Source organism: Elgaria multicarinata, chromosome 9 (assembly GCF_023053635.1).
Source record: "Elgaria multicarinata webbii isolate HBS135686 ecotype San Diego chromosome 9, rElgMul1.1.pri, whole genome shotgun sequence".
NCBI lineage: Eukaryota > Metazoa > Chordata > Lepidosauria > Squamata > Anguidae > Elgaria > Elgaria multicarinata.
The window spans coordinates 86,122,012-86,149,796 of NC_086179.1; the positions used below are offsets into that span (position 1 = coordinate 86,122,012).

General features: G+C 40.2%; 2 protein-coding genes across 5 annotated transcripts in view; one reads left to right on the top strand and one right to left on the bottom strand.

Annotated features, from left to right (window-relative positions):
* Nucleotides 1-27,785, top strand: part of CDC123 (cell division cycle 123) — a 535,395-nt gene that overhangs the window by 366,810 nt on the left and 140,800 nt on the right. The gene's annotated exons all lie outside the window — the stretch shown is intronic.
* Nucleotides 1-27,785, bottom strand: part of UPF2 (UPF2 regulator of nonsense mediated mRNA decay) — a 44,058-nt gene that overhangs the window by 2,755 nt on the left and 13,518 nt on the right. For 2 of the 4 annotated variants that reach the window (XM_063134236.1, XM_063134235.1), the window contains exons 8-23: nt 26,857-26,919; nt 24,553-24,656; nt 23,834-23,919; nt 21,230-21,338; nt 16,824-16,937; nt 16,340-16,456; nt 15,043-15,228; nt 13,782-13,985; nt 12,466-12,741; nt 8,856-9,039; nt 7,029-7,168; nt 6,579-6,683; nt 4,460-4,558; nt 3,852-4,019; nt 2,418-2,559; nt 1,533-1,653 (exon numbers count right to left, since the gene is read on the bottom strand). In XM_063134236.1, the coding sequence (XP_062990306.1) occupies nt 1,533-1,653; nt 2,418-2,559; nt 3,852-4,019; nt 4,460-4,558; nt 6,579-6,683; nt 7,029-7,168; nt 8,856-9,039; nt 12,466-12,741; nt 13,782-13,985; nt 15,043-15,228; nt 16,340-16,456; nt 16,824-16,937; nt 21,230-21,338; nt 23,834-23,919; nt 24,553-24,656; nt 26,857-26,919 (2,218 nt within the window). Of the gene's footprint in view, nt 1-1,528; nt 1,654-2,417; nt 2,560-3,851; nt 4,020-4,459; nt 4,559-6,578; nt 6,684-7,028; nt 7,169-8,855; nt 9,040-12,465; nt 12,742-13,781; nt 13,986-15,042; nt 15,229-16,339; nt 16,457-16,823; nt 16,938-21,229; nt 21,339-23,833; nt 23,920-24,552; nt 24,657-26,856; nt 26,920-27,785 lie in introns of those variants that run through there. The other 2 variants (XM_063134237.1, XM_063134238.1) reach the window with 2 other exon arrangements.

The following is a 27,785-nucleotide window of genomic DNA, read 5'->3' on the forward strand; positions in this document are numbered from 1 at the left end:
ACTTCCATCCTCTATGTTTACACTACAGTTGTTCAGTTATGCCTTACCTAATTAATGACTACTGTTAGGCAATGGATTGATGATGAGCATGTTCTTGTGACAAAAACAGACACATGACTATGCACTCACTTCCTTTTCCCTACTAGTAGGCTAGTAACAAATATGTCATGTGTTCCTTGCAAGGAAGGGCAGGATATAAATCAATTAGGTGTATGTGTGCAGCAGCCCAGAGATGACCTGCAATGGGGCCCCACTGCTGCTTCTCTGGACTGGAGGTTGCCAGACAAAAGAACCAATGAAAAAGAAAAGTAGAGCAGTGAACAGAAAGAGTTGAAGAGAGCATGTTGGGGGGACGGGGGACATTACTGGGGAACGTGTAAGCCAGGAAGGCCCCAATTCAAATCTCATTAAATGGCTTTCGTTAAGCTACTGTCTCTCAGCTTTCCTCATCCTCAACTGTGATAGAGGGATGGTAAGGTCAAGAAAGAGATCATAAAAATATTGCATTAAGCGAGTTTGGAGAATATTCCTAGTAGGCTCAACCATAGCCTTCTCTTAAGCCAGGGTTAAAATTGCCTGTATGCCAAAAGCTGACCCTTGAGTTCCGCAGATGCCCCAGGGCACTGGTTTGCAACATGCACTCAGTCATCCTACACCCATGCAGTTTTGGCTGGCTATTCTCCTCCAGGCAAGGAGAATTCCTGAGGAAAGCAGGAATGAAACCATTCTATAGATGCTGCCGCTGGACATTATAAAGTTTTCTGGTGCCCATTCAAAAGTAACTGCCCAATAATCACTCTCTTTATTTAACACAGCGGGCCTGTTCAGACAAGGCACTAAGCCATGGTTAGGCTGCTAACCCTTTTGCAGCAAATGGTTTAAACCATGGTTATGTAGCCACTATGGTTAGGAATGGTGCACATGACATGTTAAGTCATGGTTTACATGACACGCTAAGCCATAGTGTTTAGCTCAAAATGCTTAAGCACCGTGGCTTAACGTGTCGTCTGAACAGTCACTTTAGGACAATACCAAGCTTTCTGCTGGGAGAAGGAATCGGAATGCACACTTATTGAGGAGGGGCATGATGAAGGTGTATACACCATATCCTTGCTAGGTCAAAATAATTTCATAACTTCATCAGCTGTACATTCATAGAGGGATTGCTTTGATTCTCTTCCCAAGGTGCTCTGCTCACCTTATTTTGAAAATTGGCTTGTCTAGATGGATACGTTTTATTAAGCCAGATACCCATTTTCTTTTATTTCTGTCCTAATACCCCAGTCCAACCCAATTAAGACAACCCTTACAGTTTAAGGTACACTCTGGATACCCAATGCTCCAGGGCTCACTACCCTTTTTAAGTTAGAAGGAATTGAGGGCTGGTTGGAAACACCATCAAGGGGGAAAAAACTTCTTGCCCAAGGACATGATGACTTAATAAATTACCGGGTTTTTTTTCATGTCTGAAATAATGAAAGTTTTGGAAAATTGAAAACCATGCAGTCATCAGCTGTCTCCAGAATTCCTACCTTCCACCAGTTTTAAAGATTAGATCAGCATTAGGTGCTCCCTTTGGATGCTGATAACGAGGCCGCCGTTCTCGGTTGGTATTTGCTGGAGCTGGCCGCTGAGCCAGGGACTGCATCATCTCTGCTTGGTAAATTTAAAAACAAAATTAAGACGGGGCAGAGGGCATCGCTACAGTACAAATCCAAACAAATTTCAGAGCTGTTTAACTGTCACTTCTCTCAATTCTTTCATCTCTCAGTGAAAAGAATCCTGGGAAATGTTGTTCTGTGAAATAGTTAAACCTTTCTGACAAATATTCTGCAACACCAAAATAAAGCAAAAACCCCAGCTCTATTTGGGGCAATCAGTGGCTAATAAACTGGTTTAAATTATTTGTATATATATATGCAAAAAGAAAATGCAAAAAGAAAAAAAGACATGATTTTGAAAAGCAAAAGAAAGACACCCAAATTTGAAAGTTTTAGTTTGCACATTTCAGGATACTTTTCCTGCTAGACAGGGATCCCAGGAACTGATCCCAGTGTGCTTGCTGGAAGATTTTCAGCTATGACTCTTTATCTAGGCAAACAACAGTACAGCCTTAAGTAGTTCTACGGCAGTGGGGAAAAAAACTTGAGGGAAGGACTTTGCAACAAGTACCGACTTTTATTTCAACGATTGCATCTTTTGATTTTGTTGATTCTTTGACTTCGCTTTTCTCAACTAATTTAGTAAAGGAGAGCTTGACCATGATCTGTCTATTCCTACGTAGGAAATCAGAGCAGTCATTTATGTGTCCAGACAAAGTGCCTGTGCAAAACAAACCCGAGAGCGCTACTGCGTGGGAGGTTCAAACTGAGCGGTGATCTCAACTATATGAAGGACCTCCAAAAGGATTCGCATACCCTGATAGTCCTCCTGTTCCTGCCGTTCATTGATATCCAACGTCAGTTTTTTCATTCTCATCCTCTCCTCTTGCTCCGCTTGTTGCTGATTCCAGTGATTTGCAGCCAGTTGGGAAGACATCGGCACATTTAGGATCTTAAACTGAAGTGACACAAGACATTGCTTAGGACCCAATAAAAGGAGAAAACGCATGACTAAGCACCTCTAGGAGGCAAAGAAAAAGCACAATGCTGCTCCTTTTAGTTTTGTTCCAATACTTGCAACGCTTCAAGCTGTTTCCAGAAGTTTGATTTGAATGACAGTAAGTGGACAAGAATGGAATATCAGTCAGGTTAAAGCTGCCTGAACACTGAGGCTCCATACGCAGTGCATCAGCAAAGACATTTTAAAACTGTTAAGCTATTGGTAAGCAAAAGTATATAAAAGAACACTGTAGAATTTACATCTAGATAAACGCAATAAGTAAGTAAATCCCACTGATTTCAACAGAACACATCTAAATAAAATCATATCTTCCCCTGAAAAAAATGTGAATGCTATAGAGAAACCTATACCGTTAGCTACAATATTTTGCCATTTTTAAAATATCCTTTTCAATTGTAATACTAAGCCTTCATATAAAACTTCAGAGTGTTAAAAGCACTTCACATACATTCGCATGTTGTAGTATTTGCAACAACTTGGTAAAGGAGATCATTATTATTCCTATATTGCAGATGGAGGGCTGGGAGACAGCGCCTCACCTAAAGCCATCGAGCAATCTCATGGCAGAGGGGAGTTCTGAAACAGATGCTTCTCAACTCATAGGTCAGTCTTAACAATTATGTCACATCAGCTCTCAGGCTAGTTCAGCTTTCCCCAACCTGGTGCCTGCCAGATGTTTTGACTACAATTCCCATCAGCCTCAGTCAGAGCATGATTAATGGTAAGGAATCCCATAGTCCAAAACAGTTGGAGGCACCATGTTGAGGGAAGTGGTCTAGCCTAACATGCGACTACTGCTGTAACATGATTAAGGAAAACAGTATCTTTTAAATGTAGCAACACCCTGGGAATACATTGTTCTGCTTTAATAGCAATGGCATCACTTTCATGGATTGTCGTTAGTTAAAATATGGCTAGAAAGCATTGAAGATGATTACTTCTCCATTAAATATATATATATATATAGAAAAGGTTTCCTGCTTCAGGCCCACATTCATGAGGATTGATGGGTGTTAGCAGTAATACTGGAAAGTTCTCCGAGGGCTAGGAAAGTAAAGAAAAGATTTAGAATTCATTCTAACATGAAAAAGTCGGACGCTACAATTCCTTGTGATGTTTCCTTCCATTTCAAGTGAGGCAAATGACTAGTGGACACTGAACAGTACATGCAGGAAGAAGGATGACATGTTGAAAGGGCAACGTCGATTCACCTCTGGATAGTTCCTCACCTGCTGCTTGTTGCCTTTTCGAGTTAGCATGACAAAAGGCATCGTGTCTCCGGACTCAGACTCTCCTTCTCCACCACCCAGCGGTGGACCCTTCTTGAGCTGGCTCTTGAGATGCAAGGGAATGGCAACGTCCAACTGATGCACTTTCACAGACTCCCCGCTCCTTTGCTGAAGATGTGACACAAACATAAACTGCTTCAGTGTCCAAGCACAAGAACAAAATCTCAAAATACGGGCTTATTTTAGCCACAAAAATAAACACGGTGATACTAAACGGGTTAGCTCGAGAACTGCTTCACAGATTTACATGTTTTAGATGTGCATCAATGATTGTGTCAATATACCTAGAAGTGTGAATGTTGCAAACATAAATTTGCAAGCAAATGGGGTGCTTCCAGAGGTATCGACTTTAAATAAGGAGAATTACTAGAACCCCAATTCAGGACAGTAAGGGTGCAATGTTGGGAGTTGTAGAACTTTTTTTTGTCTAAAATGCACCTTAAGATGCTCATGGTTGCATGAAACTGATTGCATAAAATCTGAAACAGGATTTTGTGGAAACACAAGTGTAAATCAACCAATTCAGGTGACTACAAACCCAGCAATACCTGTAAATTTTCCAGCATCATTTTGTCCAATGCCTGAATGAAGTCTTCATCTTCAGCACACGGGACACGCTTCAATCCTCCTCCTTTAATCATTACTTCCTGATAAAACGGGGGAGAAAAATAATGCTGTTATTTCCTGTAGATTGATGTACATAGTTCCCTATCAGGGGTGGCCACATGGTAGCCAACAGTCCACCTGGGAAGAGATTATTTGGCTCCTGATGGGTATACCATAATAAAATCAGTGTGGGAGAGTTTCACTCATCAGAAGAAAATGTTTTCACAAGGTAATGAGAGGAAGTAGTCCATATTTTAATGCTTTGGCATTTGTATGTAATGTCTCAGCCATGTTCCCAAATACATGTGCTTCTTAACTCATGAGCCAGTACTGCTACATGGTAGTCACTTGTGGATGTGTGGTAAAATAGTTATCCCTATGTGCCTTTATACAGAAGAGAGTAATCCAAGCTTCCCTAACCGGTCAACCTCCAGGTGTGTCAGACTACAACTCCCATCATCATCACTAGCCAGCACCACAATGAGCATGCTGGTTGAGGATGATAGGAGTTGAGGTCAGACCTGCCTGGAGAGTCCCAGGTTGGTGAAGTCTGGCATAATGCCTAAGAACAGATGAGTTGGCTATTCCTGGATTATTCAAATGGATTAAGAAGTGTCCATAATAGGAGCAAAGATACACACACAAAAACAACACTATATGATTGATGGAAATCAGGGCAGCATAAAATCAATGACTGGGTATAGGCAACACACTGCGTTTTGTCATGGTGCCCTGCTTGTGGGTTATCATGTCATGTGAACCCGGTGAACAAGGGTTATGCAAGGGTTAAACAATGGGTTAAAGGGAGGGTTGTTTAACCCTCACATATCATCACAACCCCAGAGGGGAGGCTGCATATTCAAAATAGAGGCAACTTCATGTGCTATGGGTAAAATAACCTACTGTGTGCAAACAGCCTCAATGTATGTCTTTTGCTCAATATGAAAGAGAAACGCCCTAGCATTATAGAAGGAATTCTAGTTGCATGACTGAGATTGGATAACTGGACTCCATTGGAATTAATATGGTTCATTAGGGAAGAAACCACTGAACTTTAAAGTTAACTATATTTCCAAAGAGAAAGAAAAAAGTATAGTTGCTTGACATCTTATCATGTAACAATTAGTCAAGGACTATAACGATTTTTTCTACAATCCAATATAGGCAGCAGTTTTCCATTTTCTTAGGACAGAAAACATGCCTTCAATGCACTTTCCCTACTGCAGCTCCTAATTTATTTAGCTGCATTCCTCAGACTGTGAGGTTCACGGTACCTCAACACGTTCACATTTGGAAACACCTGGCATGCATCAGGGAGTGTTCTAAAACTATTCTATTCCAAATACAGTTCTGATAATCCATTTATTTTAAGATTCTTGTTAATCACCTGCAGATTTCATTTGTCAAGGAACAGCCACATTTAATGCAAAAAATGCATAGAATAAGAGCACAAAAAACTGTCAGACATAGAATAAGTTCAATAGTCACTGATGCCAGCAAATGCCAATACAGAATTGGAATCCTGAACAATTCAGCACTTTGGCCAAAAATCAAGAGGTATGCCGTCCACTCAGCCCTACTGATAGGTAATCCTCCTTCTACATATAGCAGAAATACCAACATCCCAGTTTATGAATCAATTCCTTTGACCTACAAATGGAGGACTTATAACACATATCAGTTCTCAGAAAGTCTCAGCTTCAGATTGCTACAACTCAAGTTTCATTCTAGGGAGATGTAACTAATCCCAGCAGGAATTATTTGCTTTCATTCATTCATTCTCTCTCTCTCTAATATATCTCTTGTAGGCCATTTTCTATGTTTTGGTAAACATAGCCTAGAGTCCATCTTCAGTATTCCTCAGTATACTGAACCCTAGTCCAATCTCTCCATGTGTGGATGCATACAAGGATTACGTCCCTAGGTTACCACGTCTTTGAATCTTGATATTCATGAGAATTGATAAGCCAAAACAAAATCATTAATATTAAGCATCTACCTACTTAGTGTGTACACACAGTGTTTCAGGTTCTAAATATTCATCTTAAAAACAATACATACAGTATTCTCTTCATCAGTTTCATTCTCCTTATTAGAGTCTGTGAGATAATCTGTATTTTCTTCTTCTTCCTCTTCTCCTTCCTCCTCCTCATTGTCAGAGCCCTCCTGAAATATTAAGAGCTTTACTGTATAATCTCAAGCCACGTTTCAATACAACTGATACAAACTGCTATTTTCAAAGGTTACACTGATTATACGAATTTAAATTTATGTAGTCCTAGGAATCTTTATTACCAGTATCGTGAAATACTCCTTGGGTGATTCCCAGAATAAAATTATACATCTCCCCAATTATGATAGCATTAGGGCCTTCAGCAAACAGCTATCAGACCACTTTCAACTGAAACCTGTAGCCACAGTTGGCTAATTGCCCATTTTAGTTGCCACTCAGTTAGTCCCACCCTCTCAAGCTATAGCTAACAAAATTAATGGTGGTGGTGGGAAAATCACCTCTTCCTCTGGCTCATTTATTTCACTTTCATTCCCAGATTGTTCTTCTATCTCCACTCCACCTTCCTCTTCCTCCTCATCCTCCTCCAGGTTCTCTCCTTCAGAAATTGAATCTTTAGAATCCTTGTCATTCACAAGGCCTAACAAAAGAAACAAGGATGACAAAAAGTCCATTAGGGAAAATTCTAAGAACCGATGCACACTTACTTGGGAGTAGGTCCTACTGAAGTCAATAGGACTTACTTCTGAGTGACATGCAAAGGATCAGGCTGCCAAGGTCAAGCTTCAAGTGAAAGTCATATAACTCAGGAGGGAAAATATTATACCCCAAAGTATCTTTGGGATTTGTTCATGTTAATTTCTGGCACAATTCTGAGAACAAAGCAATTAATCTTCATTAATGTATGAGAGGAATGTATACTTCAGTGGGTCACTAAATTAGCTTTTCAAACAGACAATGGGTGGAATGCCATAACCAGAATCTATTAACTATTGCACCCACTTGTTCTCCCCCATTGGGAAGCTGAGGTCAAGGGCCAGTCCCCTAGTGCTGCCACACCCTTCCCACCCCAAGGCAGGCAGGCTAGAGGTAAATTCCAAGGGTACATTAAACAAGAGCATATTAAAAACTCAATGTTTCAAAACAGCAAGATTTGGTATTTTTGAAAGTAACTACTTATATATGTAGAAGACAGTGACGTTCCAGTATTAAAACCAGCAGATCCTAAATAAAATTGGTGTTGGGAGAGGCCTGCGCCTATATGAATGATCAAAGTCATCCATCCCCATTGCCAAAGGTAGCCCTGATCCATACAGAAAAAAATAAATTTACAACACATCTCAGTTTGCTCTGTTTTCTCTTCAATGAACATTAGTATCTTTTGACAGAAGTCTACTCCATATTACATATTTCATTAGCAGGGCAGCACCGTAATAATGGCATTTGTCGCTTGACGAAATTGCATATAGTTTTATCACTAAACTGCTTAGTTAAGAAGTAGAATGCATGTCCAAGGAATTATCTAGCAGACACAAGCTTTATTATATTTTAAAATTTATTTATGTTCTTCTATTTTTAGTACACCCCAAAATCAATTGTTTTGGAGAGTTGGTAGGCAATATCTTTTCCAAAACGGCCCATTAAATATTCTGTAGTGCTTTACTTTTGGAATGCAATCACATTGATCAAACTTCACATTTCAATTTCTGCAAAATTCCTCACCATGAAAATTCCTCACCGGATTTGGGAGTTCCAAGTTATCTGATCTTGTTTCTGGAACAGTGATCTGTGGTTCCTTTGTTTTGGATTTCTAAACTTTGTTTATATCGCTGTGCATGGGCAGCTGGCTGCGGTTTTCAGTTAGTGGATCCTCACCACCACCACGACCCTTAATAGGTAACTGTTAATGACCAAATCATTACACCATGCCAGATCCAGGTTATGAAGCCCTTGGGCAGGATGCCCTCCTTGCCACTGTTACCATTGCCCATACACTTGCCTTCTCCCTCTGGACCCAATCTGCATGGCTATCCAGAAGGAGAGAGCAAGGGAAATGGAGGCTGTTGCTCCTTCGCCTTGCCGTTCTCACTACTCACATGCTTGGAGAGGGCAGATGGGCAGAGACAAGGAATTACCTGCGCGTTTTTGGCCCTACCAACCACCGGAATGTCGCCCCCGAGAACTTCTCCAAAATGCAACCCAGCCCTTGAACTGGAAGAAGTTCAACACACCTGGCTTAAGGTTATGGAAAAGGCTGCAAAACCAGAAAATGCCAAAGCAGGCAGCAATTATTTCAGTCCCCGGTGTTCTGGACACAGCATTCTTACCTAGTTTGATTAAGAATTCCCTTTCCAACTCTTGTACCTGCCTAACAGATTCTTCCAGAGAATTGCAGAGCTTTATCTTTGGTCTCAGCAGTTCTAATGTGTCACTGATCATATAGTCAATGTCTATAGGGAATGGGTGATCTTTTGTCCAAACGTCCAGGCTTTTCTTCCACCAGACATACCTCTGGAGAGACAAAGGTAATTGCAAAGTGAATCCACAACCACTCTTAGTAAAATTTAAATCTTCTCTCTCTCTCTCTCATATACCACCCCCATGAAGCAGATCTGTTATTTTAAAGTATCTTATAAGGCAACTGGTCATACTATATATACCTTGGCTGCATTACATTAGCTGCCTTGTTGTTAAGAACAATGTTATGCAAAATAGTTTGAGCTTCCGCACCCTGAATACAGTAGAACAGTTTTAAAACTGAACATGTAATAAGTTTATATAAGCAAAGAGGTCTCCAAGTACATCAAGACCAGCGATCAATATAGAAGTAGCACTTTCAGTAGTTAAAAAAAAAAAGATTCAAGGGCCAGCTAATGTTGATGTTTGTGGGGGATAACTGCCTTTCTGGATTCAGCAAAAAGCAACATGATGCCATCAATAGCATATTTAAAAAGATTTCATAAAGTTTTTATTGTCACATGGATCTGCAGCATCATGTGTTATTTTGAATGAGTGATAGACGAGAGACAGGCTCTGGTGCTATTGAAAAGTGTAAAATCTTGAATAAAATCTTTTTATATCAAAGGCTCGACGTTTCGGATTAAAACAAAATCCTTCTTCCAGAGCTGACACTAGACACAGGCTGCTGTAAAACAAACTGTTCTTGTATATTAGAAAGTCTTAAGCTTTTCTTTCTCCAAGGCGTTCTGTGAACGAACTGCGTTGTGTCGAAAAGTTCTTTCTTGTGTTGACGAGTCTAGGTTATTTTGAATAACCCATACCTTGAAATTAATTCATCTTACTACACCTACACTGCTTCCAAACAAGGTTTTTATTGTGGAATCACTAGTACTCTTCACTTACAATTTACAGGGGGTCCACACAATGGCATCATCAATTTGTAATCCTCCCATGTTTTACCAGTGCAGCTTTCATCTTTTTTCTTACCACAGAAAGTACAACTTTGTTTAAGACAGGAGGGCAATCCAGACTCCACAGGTATAGATGCCTTTAGCACTACTTTATCTTTAAGAGGAGTGATTTCAGTTTTGACCTGAGTGTTGACCTATCTGGTAGGTGAACCTATCGTTTCCCCCCCCCCTTTTTATTATGAATATCAACAAAACAGAACAGAAAAAAAATCATGTAAAGAAAAAGAAATCTATCATAACTCAGACCACATTCACTATAGCCTTTGTGGTGGGTATCAGTTTGTCACTTTTAAAAATGTGATCTTTAAAGTATTCCAAAAGTGCTCTCGCAACGCGTGCACTCTCCCTCTCTCTCTGCGTAAATAATTAAATTAATGGAAAAATTTCCCTTTAAAAAATAGTGTGTTAAAGTGCCCCCATGATGCAATGATCTAGCAATATAAATATGTCATGGGGACGGACACACACCCTTTCTATTCAGCACCATTTTAACAAAGTGGTTAATAGTGGTGACTAAAACAGTCTTCTTAAATTAAGAATATCACACAGTATATATTATAGTGCTATCACCCTATAATACACCATGCTACTTTAAATAAAAAATATTATAGCATTATAGGGGTATAATGTTGAACAGTGTAAATTTAGGGCACAATCCTACACATGTTTAGACAGAAAAAAAGTCCCACAACTCCCAGCATTCTGCAGCCAGCCATGCTTACTGGAGGATGTTGGGAGCTGTAGGACCTTTTCTGTCTAAATATGCATAGGACTCTGCCTTTAAAAAATGTTTTCTAGTCACCATCATTAACCACCTTGCTAAAATGAACACCTTCAAGTAAGTGAAGAACACCTTCATGTAAGCGGTATTTCAGTATTTTAAAATACTTTTTTAAATACTGGAAAATAGTGTTACTTAGATTTATTAAAAACAAACTGTTATAAAACTGGTGCCCAAAGCAAAGGATATAGTAAATATATGAACTATGATACATTCAGGTACCCGAAAAGTCACTACCCACTTAAAAACCATGCCCTTTAAAAAGGACAGAAGAGTAAGACTAGCGCACTGGTGTGGATGGAACAGAGTGGAATATAAACACAGAAAAGCACACTGTCGCTTGACAGTGTGGGAACTCAATTGCGAATCCATTGTACTTTGCAGCAGAGCAGCAATGATTTAAATAATGTTAGGATCCATCTTGTCTGCCATTTTAGGATTTCCAGTCTCTGCAAACAAACTTTTTTCCTGCTTGATTTCTCTTGTCTGCTGTTTGTAGAAGTATCTATTGTTGAAACTGTTGTTTCTTCATTTAAATTCTGGTTTATTAAATCTTCTTGATTCTCTTGCGCATCTGTTTTGTTCCCATCATTTTTCTCCTACTCATCCTTGCCTGACTTCAATTATGCCTACTTCGCTCAATTTGTGCTGCTGAACAACTGCAGCATAAATGGCATCTGTGTCAGGTATTACCCAAAAATCATTTCCTCTCCTCCCCCAGCTCTTTTGTTCCACGAGCTTATCCCCCACCCCCAAATTACTTTCTTCTAATTCATCTCCTAATTTTTTGCACTCTGTTAATGCTTTGCTTAATTCTTCCTGTCCTAGACATTTTTGCACAATACATCTTGGATAAAGCATCCCCTGGTAGTCAACTTACGAGTTTTCTTCTATCACAGATCTTTATTCATTGCTGAACCTTTTCTGTCTAATTATTGCCCAGCCTCTTTTGTCCAAATCTTTCAGTATGTATTTTAGCCTCAATAACCATTTTTCCCTATCCTATTTGTTCAACTGAAATTCCTTTACTATTACCAACTCTTACTTTCTAGCAAAGTACTTCCCTGTTTTCCTCTTTCATCGTTCACCTGCACTGATACCGCTGGATCATTCTTTCTTCTAGAATTGGGCGTTGTGGTTCTGTTCCCTTATATTTCTCTGCTTTTTAAATTGTGGTTTTCTATTTCATTAACTCATTAGCCATTTCTCTTTAGCTACTCACTATACTTATAATGCACTACCTGCTGATATCAAGTTGGTAAGAAATTCCTTCAAGACTGTCAAGCATCTAAAGAGAGCCAGTGTAGTGTACCGGTTTGAGTGTTGGACTGGGAATCAGGAGATCTGGGTTTTAATTCTGACTCAGCCATGAAGCTCCCTGGGTGATTTTGGGCCAGTCAATGATGCTCAACACAACCTACCTCACAGGGTTGTTGGGAGGATAAAGTGGAGAGAAGGAGGATCATGTAAGCCTCCTTGGATTCCTTAGAGGAAAAAGGGATGTAAACATAATAAATAGATGACCTATATATTCTAGTTAGTGCTCTCTGGATTATACTATTTAAATGGTCTACTCTACTCAATCTTTTTCCTTTTCCTTATTGTATTATTTAACTGATTATTTTGCAAGTCTTTCTTGTACAGTGTCCATTTAGCATATTATATGGAAAAATGCATATCAATTAAGTATAAAGAACTGATCACAAAGATGAAACTTGTTCCTACCTGAAAGTAGACCAGGAAGCAGTCAAGTTTCCTTTTGCTAGATCCCCTGTCAAAGTATTGCCCACAAGTATCAAGAATGGTGCAGACCAGTCTTATTCGGAAAAGATGTTCGGGAGGATCAAGTGGGCTAGCAGTGCCATCAGAGTTCACGCCAAATGATGTAAATGAGTACAGAGTTCGAAATATTACTGCCGACTCTACCATTCTGTAATTGTAGAGCTCACCCAGGAACTTAGCACTGCTAATCCTCCGTTGGTTAAATTTTGGCTGATTAACCTTCAAGCAAACAAAATGCCATTGCAGAGTTAACACAGGCTTCTTAGGCTTGAGACAGAGAGCAAAGTTCTATAGCTAGAGACATCAGAACCTATGATGGCATACTATGGTTATTTTTTAATTTCCAAACAGTGCTTAGAAAAGTTTAGGTGTTTTGTAAGTGATAAATGGTACTACTATTTCTACTATCATGAAAAAAGTTGAGTAAATGGGAACTGTGGTAGGATTGCCTACGCTACAGACTGTTCATGATAGGCATTAATTACTGGAGTTGACTCCACAAGACTTGATAGTAGGAAATAGAGAATTTATATCCTGGCCTCTCCATCCCTCAGTGCCTGACATGCATGGTTTATCAGCTAACCAATTAAAAACTAATGGACTTAAAGCTAGAAATCTAGATTATGTCTGGAACAACAGCACCACAATGCAGCCATGACAATCGCAGAATAACATTAATTTTCTGTGCCCTTTGTGTTTGTGTACATGTAATGCTAAACTATGGTTTAGCACTACATCCACAAGCAGAAAGAAGTCTGTACAAAGTCTCCCCTCGGGAATAAACCAGAATTTAGTTTCACTTTAGCAAATTCATGGCTTGTTACAAGCAAACCAGGAGTAGCGGTTTAAAAAAAATATCTCTAGTCAATGTTAAACAAGCCAACTACAAACCCTAGACTTTATTTTAAACCACAATGTATGGTTTGCATGCAATCACAAATCAAGCAAAAGCAAAACTGCATTCTGTCTTACTCCTCCTGTTCACATAGGAAGCAAGTGGGAAACATTACAGCGTGTGCATATAGCACTTCACAGGGTTTAAGTTTTAGCATCGTGTGAAAACGCTGCCACTGTGCTATACCTTGTATCAAAATGCTCTTACCTAGAGCTAGATCAATGGGCTCCTTTTCAAAAGATTTTATGGACACAGTTTACTACCAGAAAACAGAGCTAAAAAAAATTAATGCTAAAAGAAATGTAATTCAAATTTTCTGGTTTAAGTAGTTAAAAGAACTTGTAAAAATGTATGAGTATTTTACCTCCATTCCTAGTCGAATATCCTCTAGAACACCATCCACAACATGAATTCCAACATCCTCTTGGTAAAGTACCAGCCCTGCTAAAAGGTTGGCTACACAGTGAATACTATTATATTTCACATTCCAGATGTTGATCATACAACAAATAACGTAGTCCTTCACTTCAGGGTCGTGCCAGGGCAATTTGCGCATCTGTCTCAGGACCTGAACAAGATTTTAAAGAAACTTAACTCAAAAAGAAAAAACAAAGTTGGGTGCTTTATACATATATTGACTATTAACAAAAATTATTCCCAAAATAGTGTTTTTCAGACCCATACTCCCTTCATGATCAATTACATTAAAAAAAATCAGAGCAGAGAAACAAACCCTTCTCCAACTATCTTTATTTTTGCTCTATGAAAATTTTCAGCTTATCTCCTAAACTATGGAAGGGCCAAAGCCATAACAAGACCACGAGCTCAGCATAAGACCACAGGAAACACATTTTTAGAAATCTTGTTACTAGAACTTGTATCCATTCCCAAATGTTCAGCATAAAGAATTTAGCCTTTTCCTTTAAGTCAATAGCTCTAAAATTGTGACCTGGGGAACAGAAAAGTTGTCTCTGAGATGTGGACATTAATAAAGGAAAATACTGAAGAGTTGGAGGTTTCTTATACATTTCCACAACACACTGAAAGAGGCAAGATGATTCTCAGGTTAAAATGTCAACTGGAAAACCAGCTTGCCTCTTGTAAACTTTGCAAATGGGCTGCAGTGGCCGTTTCAAAGAAGCCCCCGACATGCTTCTCCCACAAGAATACATTCAGTTTTGTTGGACTGTGGCTACAGGCAACAAATTCAACAGCTGAATTTTAATTCTGAAACCTTTCAAGTGAAGCATACGGTAAGAAAATATAATCGCCCACAAAGACACATAGGAACCCCCTCTTTAAAACTTTACATGAAAAGAAAGCATTGACTTATTCATGAGAAATCTTAAGTTGTACTGTTTGATTCAATATTTGACACTTTTAAAAAACTACATTTTTTTATGTTCGCGTGCAGTTATATATTTGGCCTCTGCCTTCGCATTCACATTCACTGCAGTGTGCTCCAGCTTCCTTTACTGAAGACCGTGCTCACTTTTTAAAAAAATTAAAGAATGAAAAAGAAGTCTGTATCACTGTAATCTAAGCACTGCTTTAAACATTATTTAAGGACCAATGTTCACACGGGTAACGGTTTGGGTAAGAAAACAAGATTGAAAGGGACGCACCTTCTCAGTAGTGACTTTGGACAGGTCCTTATAAAGGAGCTTCCGAATATACTCCTGGAGAGGAGGACGTTTCTTTTTCACAGTTTTTTCAGCCGGAGGAGGGTTGCAGTAGTAATAGGCGTTTTCCACCATTGTGACATAGCGTGCATCAAGATGCATTGCTTGTTTCTTTCGCATCATTTGTTCCTGGAAACAAACAAATGATGAAAACACTCTGCAGACGGATATTAGAATTTTTTTATTGGCTCATTTGTTTTGCCAAGCTTCATATATTAATCCTAGACAAGGCAAGGAAACCCCCAAAACATACCCTGTAGTGTTCTTTACTCACTAAAAAGTTCAGTTCTCTGTTAACGATCACTGAACGTACCATCCTATGTTTTCAAACTTAGTTTGATAATGTAGGAAGGTAAATCATTTGTAGTTTCCCTTCATCATGTCCTTGCCCTTTCTGCCTACCATGCCTGTACCTAAATGTCGAATCATCATAACTTTGCACTCAAGTCCTGGAGCCATTTCAGATTCTTACGAGAGAATATGCCAATTGTCATAGCAAGTGCTTCCAATAATGTTAAGTGGATGTTACAGGTGAAGAGACCTGGTTTGTGTAATTCCTCCCACCCTCTGCCTCAAAGAGGGACAGATTGTGTAAACAAGGTTTATGTGCATATGGATCTCTATGTGGAGTACCCACACCATACATTATGTTGGGTGAGGAGGTGCTTGTTCCTCCAGCTTCCCCTCAGGAAGCTGGACTACTGCCTAGTAAGCAGTAGATTTGATGAAACACTGCGCTCAACATCTAAGGTCTTCCTCCGAGTGCCTACTCAGAGGGAAGCTCGGAGGATGGCAACAAGAGAGAGGGCCTTCTCAGTGGTGGCCTCCCAATTCTGGAATGATCTCCCCAATGAGGCTCGCCTGGTGCCAACATTGTTATCTTTTCGGCACCTTTCTCTTCCCCCAGGCATTTAACACCATTTAACAACATATGCTGTGGTTTTTTTTTAATGGACCCCAGAACAGTTGTTTAAAATGGATACTGTTTTATACTGTTGTTTTTATATATTTTTGATGGTTTTAAATTTTGTATACTTTTTTAAATGTCTACTATTTTTAACTTTTGTAAACCGCCCAGAGAGCTTCAGCTATGGGGCGGTATATAAATTTAAATAATTAATTAATTAAAACAAGTTGGCCTTAGCGCATTTTGTTATTATTTATTTACAACATTTATATACTGAATAATAAAAGTATAATTATGTTTCTGAAGCGGTTCTTTTAAGAGGTTTGTTCTTACCAAAAGGACACTGGTTCTTAAATGGGATTCTGGTGATCTGAAGAGGAATCGACCACAAGTCTCTAACAGCGTACATGCCATTTCAATATGGTGATGAGAGAAGTCAGACAAAAGCATCTGCAGAGATATAAGGTACAGTCTGATTGTTTTTTTTTATATTGAAAACTCATTTCTCATAAGGCTATTCTTAGCATAATCTTTTAAGGGATCCAAATCAAGAAACTTTTCCATGACAAGCAAAACATAAAGCCTCTTAAAGTGGTAGCACAACTCCATTACAAACTCTCATTTCAATTTATATTGACAAATCTTAATCCCAATTCTTAAAAATAAATAAAGCGATTTCCCAAACAACTCCAATTACATTCTTTCCCCTCTGCCATTTCAAAAAGCATATCCAGACACTTCCATATAATACGTCTCTGAGCTTGCCAGGAAAAAAAATGGGACTTGAACCAATCCTCAAAGGTACATAAATACTAACCTTTAAACAATGCAGAGTGTCACTTTTGGAGAACATTTTGAACTTAGCAAGCTCGCCAATGAAACGTACAGTTTTGTTCTTTGTTTCTATGTTAATCTGGTCCTTCTTTCTCACCTGAAGACAGGAATATAAGAACAGTTACTTCCGAGATGTGACCAATGGACATTTTAGTGGCTATAAACATCCATGAAACTATCTGGGGTTGAATTCAATTGTGGTTTTTTGTTTGCAGAAGGGCTTTGATCCAGCAGATGCCCCTGCTGATGGGAGAGGAGGAGAGGGAATTCTTGCTGGTTCCCCCTCCCCCTGCACCTTCCAAAATTCTGGGATTAGGGACCCCTCCAGAACAGCCTCCCTATCTCTCCCTTTAGCGGAGTCCTCCATTAAATCAGAGTCTCTTCCACAGGAATTGTGGAAGGGAATTGTAGGATATAATCCTTGGTTTTTCTTTGCCAGGAATAACCAAGAGGCAGAAGGAGGGTGCTGCAAAAAGAAATATAATTTAAGATTACTGAAGGAGGAAGAGTACTACACTACAAAGCTTACCTTCTTGCCATTTGCAATTACTATATGTAAAGGTGTTCGGTTTTTTTAAAAATCACAGGCACAAGAATCATGCTCATTTGTGAAAGCTGACACTTCTGGGGTTTTGTTCTTGATACCAGATTCCATGCATGCATGATTGCAGAAGCCAAACCATGACTCCCTCTCCACTCATGTTCAGATAAATGATGCCATCAGGGAACTAATTTTAACACACATTTAAAAGGTTGGATATTGAAACAGAATGGCCAGGATCCAAACAACTGTGCAACTAGTTCCATATGCCCCGAGGGCCTTCGGGCTCATGTTTCATTAGCAGCAACCCTCCATGCTACGTGGGGGCTGAGGGAACTTTCAAATGCAATTTGTGATATGGCACGGGGGGTGGGGGTGGGCTGCTTAAAGAAATTAAGTCAACCCACCAGGAGCGCTTAAAACACCCCCCTTTGAGTCCAGGCCAATAGCTGCATTAGTACAGAAAGTTAATATGATGCAATCTCTTTACAAGACTGGATTCTAAGTTTAATTGCTAGTTTTACAATTCCCTCATGCTTGAAAACCAGGAAGCGGGTACCATTTCATTCTTTTCATTTTCCTATGCGATTCCAAGAAAGCTAATATTACCTTCCCTTTTATTTAATTTGATGAAACATGCCAAAATATGGACAGCACTAAATATGCTGTGCTACAATAGTCACTATAAAGATACCAAACACAAGTCACTAATTAGTCTAATGGCAGGAGTATACATACCGTATTTCTTCGATTCTAAGACACACTTTTCCCCCCATATAAACATCTCTAAAAACGGGGTGCATCTTAGAATCGCCTGCAAAGTGCGCCGTTATCCCTCCACCCCGCTCTCGATGCCCAGGCGGCTCGAGGGCTTGTTGAGCGCGTCTAAGTTGCTCTGTGCTGACGATGTAGGCCGGGGAATGCGCGTGGCCTGATTGGGGGCCTCAGCGACGATCCACAGCTACCCTGGGCCTATTTGTGCTCCCCAGAGCTAACCGGGCTCACACGCACAGCAACAGAGCTCCCAGTCCTAAGTGGGCCCCACCCGCCACGCCACGAGCACAGCCGGCCGGGTTGGGCCCAGTGGGCACAGCTACGCAGCTCCGGCCGGGTTGGGCCTGGTGCGCGCCTCACCTCGTGCATGGGGCCGGGGCGGCCGCCGCTGGGCTTGCAGAGGGTTGTGCGAGGCTGGCGGGCGCCGCCGGCTTCTCTGCCACAGCTGCGTCTGCTGGTTCTGCACAGAGGAGGCGGCGCAGAAGCGACGCCCGGGAGGTGAGTTGCTGGGCCGGGGTGCGGGTGGGACGCGCTCCAGGACTCGCAGCTGCACCGTTCTCATGCAACACGTGCAGGAGAGGAGCCTGGGGCACCTACAGGGCAAGGGGGTTCTCTCCGCTGCCGCTGGGCAGGGGGCGGTAGTGCACGTGCGGCCTGCTCCTTCGCGCCTCGGGGAGTTTCCACGGCCCGTCTAGCCATGCCTGGAAGAGGCCCCTCAGCACTGGCAGCTGGAGCTGGCCCAAAGGTGGGCGCCTCACGAACGACCCCCTCCCGGTCCCCACAAGAAGTGGTGGCAGCTGGTGAAGTCTCCGGGCCCTTGCAAGTGCTCCCCGGTTGGCCCCCGCCCCCGGCAGGTACCCTTCGCCTGGCAGGGCCCACCCCAACAGGCAACGTGGGCCTGCGACATTAGGGGTAAGAGTCTTGTTTTTGGCTTACTTGCAACCTGTCCCAGCCCTGTGGCGCCAAAACCATTGGCCCAATAAGAATTGGCCACATCTCTTTCCTTACCTGTCCGCAATCCCCTCCCCATGCCCAGGCTTTGCCGGGCATGGCAGAATACTTTTTTCCCCATATAAACATCTCTAAAAACGTGGTGCGTCTTAGAATCGATGGCGTCTTAGAATCGAAGAAATACGGTAGTCAATTTTAGAAGCAAAGGAACAGCTTACTAGGAATCACACAGCAGCCTATTTTCATAACGTGCATGTCTTGGATGGCTAAATAAACGTATTTGTTCGATCATCTCATTTAGGTTCTCTTTTATGCTTATCACATCACTATGGAATTGAGTTCCATTAAAATACTTGTGAAACTTTCCTGAGCACCTGATTTCAGTCTGATCTCATCACTCATTGACTGGGTTCGCACAATTGGGAAGGAAAATAATCCATCATATTTTATTTTCCTGCTCTACATATGCTGTTTGCGTACTGCGAAATTTCCATAATTACCCTTGCCAGGCATAGAGGGTGGGTAGTGGGGGTGGGTTACAAATCACCCTGCAGCCCTAGAACAAGCCATGAATTTTGAGGTGGTTTGTAAAACCACCCACCGCGCACTCTTGCCAGGTTTGGATGACATGACAAACTGCATCTGGCTAGGGTAATTATTACCATCAGTGCACGAATGACATGAATGGCTATGGTTGCTTATTTTCCTTCCCATATCATTCAAGCACAGCCACTGACTGGGTCCAAACACAATAACCCACACTCAAAGGTTGAGTATGGGTTAAGTGTGGGTTGTCTTTGATCTGTGGGTTGTTGTCGAAATAAGGGTTAGCATATTGTCTGAACCCAGCCATGCTAACAACCCATGGTTAGTTAACCACTAACAACCTATGAAGAGAACCCATGATTTTTTGTTCGGTTGTATACTGCAGATTGTTGGTGGTTAACAAACCATGGTTTGTTAGTGTGGCTGAATTCAGACAACATGATAACCCATGTTTAACATCAACCCACAATTCAATGACAACCCATGCTTAGTCCTTGAGTGTGGGTTATTGCCTTTTATGAACCCAGCCTCCCTGTACCAATAATGAAATGCAAAAGCCTTCATTATGTAAAGTAGTTCTGGATAAGTGCGAAGCAGTCAGTACTATTACAATTAAATTAAAAGTGAGTCACATCCAGCTAAAATATTTTTAATTATGTTGTTTATTTTTCAATGTTTGGAAGTATGGATTTTATAAGATATATGGAGGCATGATTACTTATTACACATTCTGAGTTCATGTTATATGAAATCCATATCCCTCACCTCAGAACAGGCATTTATTGATTTCCTTTAGCATTTTGAATTCATTTTAATATTTGTATTTTACAGACATTATCCATTTAACATGCCCCTGAAGATGTTTTTAAATTGAGACATCTGACAGTTCACACGGCACAATAAATCATTATTTTGGGGGGTACCAATCTGAGGATTCACCTTTCCCTTTCTTTTCTTTTATGAGCACCATGCAGAAGGATGCTTGAAAAGTTTCCAAATTAAAAATGCAACTGCTCTATGTGTACTTTGCAGCTATGGTCCAATGAATATGCGGGTTGGGAGTGGGGGACATGACAACACTGTAACCACATGCACTGCTGAACGGTTTCGCTATTTCGAACGGGTTGCCTCTTCTGAATATGCTGGAAACAAAGTTATCTTCACATCTTCTACACGCTCCTCCCATTGTTTTCATTGTGGTCTCAAAGACCTCTGGTGATCTCTAGACCACAGCTTAAGAAGCCCTGCCATGTGGCAATCTCCAATGTGGGTAACAAAAGAGACCAGGTCTTAGGATGCCCTAGAGATCATTATAAAAAAGAAACCTATTCACTTGTAAGGTTTGAAAATGATAGGTCCGCTCACAGATATATACATTGTCAGCTTCATGGAATAATGCTCTGTAAGCTTCTCATTCTCTGTACCTAACATATTAGCTAAAAAAAGCACCATTCTCCCATAACATTATCAGCTTTATGCTATAACTTTTAATATTGCTTTTTAAAAGAGAGATTTGTAAGAGCTTTTGTAAACACATTATCAAATTAATCTATAATTCAGAATGAAAAGCAACATACATGAAATCTGAAGTCGCCTTTTAGCATGGAACAGAGATCTTCTGCTACATCAGACATACAGGGATGTAACGTGCCAACCAGCCTTGCGTAAAAGGGTAGCAGATCCAGCCTGCAAACAACAACAACAAAATTACACACATGTAAAAATATATTACAAGAACTGTTATACATCCCCAACAGATGTCTTTGAAAGTGTATAAAGGTATAACAATGCATGAACTTTCTATCATTTTATCCACACACAAACCAAGTTTGGTCAAATTTCTGTGATTGCAAAGAACTACACACTCAGGGCCAGCAGAGGTGGGAGAACAGAGAAAAGAAAGGCATCACATCAGCCCACCTTCTATTAAAATCTTTAGATTCCCTCAAATGTCAATGTTCATATGGTACAAGAATACTCCACAAACAACCTATATCACTCTCGGATCTAACTCAACACTGCAAATTCCAAAAATCAAGAGGTTGGTCTCAAGAATAATATATAGTTGATAGACACTCCTGCATGTCATGAAGATATAGGTGAAACAGCCCTCTAGGTCACAGCCTGTTTTTTCTTGTTGTTGCACACTATTACTACTGAAGTTTATATATTAATTTCATGTATTTATTTTATTTATTTATTTACAATATTTATATACCACTCCCCATTGAAAATTTCAGAGCGGTGTACAAGATAAAGTAAAATAAAAACAGAATAAAACACTTTAAAACAGATTTTAAAAGAAGCAAAATATATAGTGAACCGTGGCTGGTTATTAAGGAATAATGACGTTTTCAGGAGGCACCATACAAAGTTGGTGCCTGCCTGACCTCCAGAGGCAGGGAATTCCATAGGAGGGGGGCTACCACGCTGAAGGCTCTTCCCCTGGTGGCCTCCAATCGGAGGATGGGTCTATGTGGAACCACCAGGAGCATACCCTTGGATGACCTCAGTGACTGGGCAGGATGGTAGGGGAGAAGGCGCTCTCTCAGGTATCCTGGTCCCAAGTTGTTTAGTTTTAGCTGAACCTTTCCTACATTTATTCCTACATTTGCAGAGGCTTCTGATCACCCAATGCAGAGCAGGAGAAGCAGCAGAGGCGCTCTTCGTCACCCAGTCCTCCTGTCCTGCAATTTTCGCTAGAAGGCATTTTTGGCCATCTATCAATGGTGCTTTGGAGTGGGGAGGGAAGGAGACAGGCAGAGGCTCAGGCCAGATTGTGTCCTGGCCTCTCCGATCTCCTCGCCTCCCCGCCCACCAAAATGCCCCCTTCTCCCTCTCTCCAAGGTCGCTTTTCCGACCTCAGAGAAGCAGCCATTGTGGTTCTTTTCTCATGCAACTAAACTCACATACATTCACATGTTAATACGTCATTTATAAACTACATACTGGGTGGCCTCTATCTGCATTGTTGGTTGGGTGCCAACAAATCAATTGTGTATATAACCAAAAACCAAAATGTGATACTCAAATAATGGTTACTTAAGAAGTACAGACATGAGTTGACTATATTGGTTATTTTAGAAGTACAGACGTGAGTTGACTATGGGCTCATCTACACCAAGCAGGATATTCCACTATGAAAGTGGTATATAAAAGGTAGGAGCCACACTACTACTTTATAGTGGTATTGAAGTTCACTGACAACTATTGGGGCCCATTGACACATACCATATACCACTTTCATAGTGTTAAATACTGCTTGGTGTAGCTGTGTCATGGGCCCCAACAGTTGTCAGTGCACTTCAGTACCACTATAAAGCAGTAGTGTAGATCCTGCAGTGCTCTTCAATACCGCTATAAAGCAGCCGTGTGGCTCCTGCCTTTTATATACTGCTTTCATACCACTTTCATAGTGGAATATCCTGCTTGGTGTAGATGAGCCCTATAAGGAGAACTGGGAAAGTGAGAGGTATTAAACTTGAACTTAGCCAAAAGGCCGAGAATCAAAGGAAAGTGAGAGGCATTGGCATGATATTTTTACACAAATATTGAGAATATTGAGCTTGTGAATTAATTTAAAAATCTCACTGTTAGAATACTTTTAACATATAGGATGCATGGAAACAGTAAATCACTTACTGTATTCACTACTCCTAACATTTCTGAATTAATGCCAACTTATCCTCACAGGTATTGGATATGGCAATTAAAAATACTCCCCTACTCATGGTCAGTTTCATATGCATCAGTCACATATTAAATATATATATATATTTCATTGAAAGAGTGTCCAGGTACAATAAATTTAAATTCCTTAAAAGAAAGGGAGGAAAAAGGTAAGTAGCCTAACAAGTAATTACCAAATACTAACAGAAACGTTTGTAGTAAATGCTACGGAAGCGTATGGAAAATTATGACGAGCCTAAAGATACCAGCCAGGATCCAGAGATCTGCATAGCCAGTTCAGTGTACTCAACAGGGATTTGGACTTGTGTTTCTTGAACCATAAGCACTCATTCTGCATGCAAATTAGTTTTGAAAGTGAAGGGACTTCAGTGAGGTCTACTCTTTAGAGAAAAAGCCTCACTGGGTATACCAAATCCCTTGGGCATCCTTAAAGTAGCAGTTTGGATCTCAACCATTCCCTTTAATGCAACAACATTCACATCAATACTTACCTTTGCCGAGGAACTATGAAGAGAGCCCGAACCAACTTCCTTCTATTGGCTTTTGTGTTCATATTCATGCAAAAGTCCATTGCAGCCTATAGACGGAAAAGCAGGCTTTAAATCTGATTTGGAAACAAGTACAATTTCGAAAGAAGTACAACTCTAAACAGGATTCATACTAGCTCTCTCTCTCTCAGAATTCACTGATTATTTAAGATGAATTTGGAAGAGTGTCAGACTCCGTGAGAGTGGTTTCTTCCCTCTTAAATTAGGGATGGCTAACTAGCAGCCCTTGGGTGAGATCAGCTCCACAAAGCCATCTTATCTGGCTCCTGCTAGTCCTACCCAATTTTAATTATGTTTAATTATGTTTAATTATCGCTTGGGAGGAAAAGGAAAGTGATTTAAAATAATTGTTAGACACACAATAATATAGCTGTGTATAAAGCCACTGCTATGAATCCATAAGATAAAAATGTTACTTTTGATACCCCCAGATGAATTTTATGAACATCTGTATTACCATACGTTTGTTTCTTAGACGTACACCAATGACTACCGACTAGTTCATATATCTGACTATCTGCATTCACTTGTTTATCTCAAAGAGTTTTGTTTCATTTCAGGTTGTCTATGTCAACATTCATCTATTTCTTGACTGTAATATATAATTGTATCTTACTACATCAGTACATATGAATAGAAAGAATACTAGGAGCCAACTGTACCTTGTCTATTAGGTCTCTATTTACACAGTTTGGGAGCTGCTGAAGGAAAGCATCTACTATAAGCTTTAAGTGTGACCCTGTACTGGTTTCTTCATCTTCTTGTTCTAGCCAAGTGGGGGGAAAAGAGGGAGAGAAACCAACAGCACATTCTTAAAACGTTACATTTAATTGTTTCAGTCTACTTCCAAATTCTATACAAATCACTCACCTTAGGGAGGTGAATCATACTTTTTCAATGAGGAAATAAAAATAGGAAAAAGTGATCAATCCCTACAGGCCATTCCCTAGTACAACCTTTAAAGGGCATGGCAGCGGGGCAAGGGGAGGAATGGAGACATAGATTTGAAATACATTTGGGGGGAGGGGAGAAGGACAGAAGAGACAGCAAAATTCAGGGTTATTTTCATTAGCAACAAAGGAGGACACACACTACAGAGCAGGCATGCACGCATATGCAAGTCGTAAAGAACTGACCTATGAAGACATCAAAGAGGACCTGGATTTGTCATCCACTCCCAGCTGAAGTCAAGACACACACATTTTACCAAATCAAAGTCCTATCTGACAAGAACCTAGGGTTGTGGATTTCTTGTTAAACTCCAATCTTGGAGGCCTTGATTTCAATCACCCATTTCATTTAAGGTTCTACATAGAAAATGGCCCCATAAATATCAATGTAAAATTCCTACTATGAAACCCGTCACCAATCCCCTACAGGGTTATTGCAAGGAGAAATAAGGTAAGAACTGTAAAGCACTTTGCACCTTAGAAGTGCTACGTAATGTTATTAATAAAAAAGAGACTGCTAGCATCCTTTTAAGTTGGCCTCCTCATGGACATCATTTTGGATTCCCCACCTTCGTAATACTCTGATTTTCCGTATTTTGGCTATGAGCTATGTATTTTTTCCTAGGAAAAAGGCATTTTTAAGTTTGAATGAAAAAGCTTTTTTAGCTTATCTCAACAACCTAACTGCATTGAGGTTAATATAAGAGTAGAAGTACTTATAAGAAAAGCATAGGGAATGCTTTTGCTTCAGTCTCTTGCTTCACTATAGTATCCAATGGCAAGGAATTAAGAGAATTCAGAAATCACTCTCCCTCCTGTATATAGAAATTTGCACTTTCAGCACAGCCAATTCTCTCATTTCTAGATAGTATATATCCTTATATGAAGATCTTCCCACTCCCAGAGAAAAAGCGCAGTAGGGTTAGTTTTCTTTCTTTTAGGTAGTATTACTAGATTCCATGTTCTCAAACAAGTCTAACTTTCTCATCCACAATACTGATTCTACTGTTATGAAGCCTAATATAGACCCATGGATGGCTCTGCAAACATTTCCATCTGCTTAACAAATGAAACCAAGAAACAGAAGCAATTCAGCATTGAGACTGCATGCAGCCACCAGGGACATTTGAAAGTCACTGAAGCAATGTTATTTTTGTTCAGTTGTATATGAGAGGTCCACAAATTTTGGCTCGCCTTAACAGTCAACCAAAATTTGTTATCACCCAGCAAGCCTACCCTTAAAACAGGGGAGAGAAGGGTTGCAATCCCAACATCACACAAAGCTTCAGAGCAAACTGAAGCCCTAATTCATACATGTTTAAATTTTGAAGGTTTTTTAAACCAAATTATCCCTTTATTCCATTTTTTGAGCCATTGCTGACAATATTTCAAGTTTCAAAAGAAAAAAGCTTACTATCTCTGATTCTAAGTAACCTTGGTTGATCTGTGAACTCAGATTAAGCTACTCTAACGAAACAATAATTTTTAAGTAGAGTTAACACCATCTGTTTTAATTTCTGTCCGATAAACCTTGGAAGATTTAAAAACTCACCATTTATTGGGCAAGCAATGTTTAGTGAAACTGAAAATCACTTTGGTGATGTTTGTTTCCAAGCCTCACTGAAAATGTTGTTTTGCACTTAGGCCTTAGCTAGACCTAAGGTTTATCCCGGGGTCGTCCCTGCCTGCTCCCGGAATCCCCTGTGTGTCATTTACATGAACAGGGGTGACCCCGGGACGATCCTGGGATAAACCTTAGGTCTAGCTAAGACCCTAGTCGTTATATTAGGTTCTAAGTGCTACCAAGTGAAACACAGTCAGGTTTGCACCCAGAATTCAAATTTAGCATTCCTTACTTACAGAAGCTAATATTTAATTTTTTGTTTCTGTAAAGGATTTAGAGGTTACAAATAATTTGACATTAGTCATTCTTCCTGGAACTTCTATCGGCTCCCTACCCCTTATAAGCTTATCTACTTCAAACACCTTCTCCTTAGGTACCACCTCAAAACTCACTTCTTGCAGCTTGCTTTCCGTCACTATTTTCAGCTCCGGTGCTATCTGCTCCCTGTTTCTTGCCTAATCGTATTAAAAATAGAACAAAAATATTTAAACACACCCATAACAACACATTACACAGAAGCAAACCTTTATTATGAAGCTAAGTTGCCTCTTTTCCTTTATGTACAAGTCCCCTCCCCAAGATTATGTTACTTCTCATCACAACAGTATGCAATACATATTTCAAACAGCTAGTTATTCTATGCTTACTATCATCAATCATCTATGTAAAAAGCAAACAGTGCCATAGTGAATTTCCTTAATTTATATCACACGTTAGAGAGAGGGAGAGAAAGAAAAACGTGTTTAACTCAACTGTTCTGTTCTCATTAACACACGCTCGCACACACTCAGACATAAATAGAACGGACAAGCCAAATATCCACACATTTTACTAGATTTTAGTACTCATTTACAATTCCACAAAACTGAATGAGATTAACGTTCTCTCCAATCCTGATATGCCTCCCTCTCTCTCTCTCTCTCTCTCTCTCTCACACACACACACATGCATGCACACAAACTATTGCACTTTTAACTATACAAAGTGCTTTACAACCCATTTCATTCATCCTAACAACCCTGTGAGGTAGGTGACTATGTAATTCATATTCTGTATGTGAGAGAACTAAACCAGGAAAAATGTGACTTGTACAAGGCTAGCCAGTGAGTCTGTGAATACTGTCCTCCAAACATGACCACAGGTTCCTCAGGTGTTGTCAGTTTTCTTAGAATACAAGGCTACAATTGGCACAGACCTATGTCAGAAAACATAGTTTTCTGACATGGTTGACACTAAAAACTTTTAACAGAGTTGGGGAATTAACTGTGCCTGGAATGCCGAAAAGACATTCTTCACAACAAGAGTTACAGTGCTTGTTATT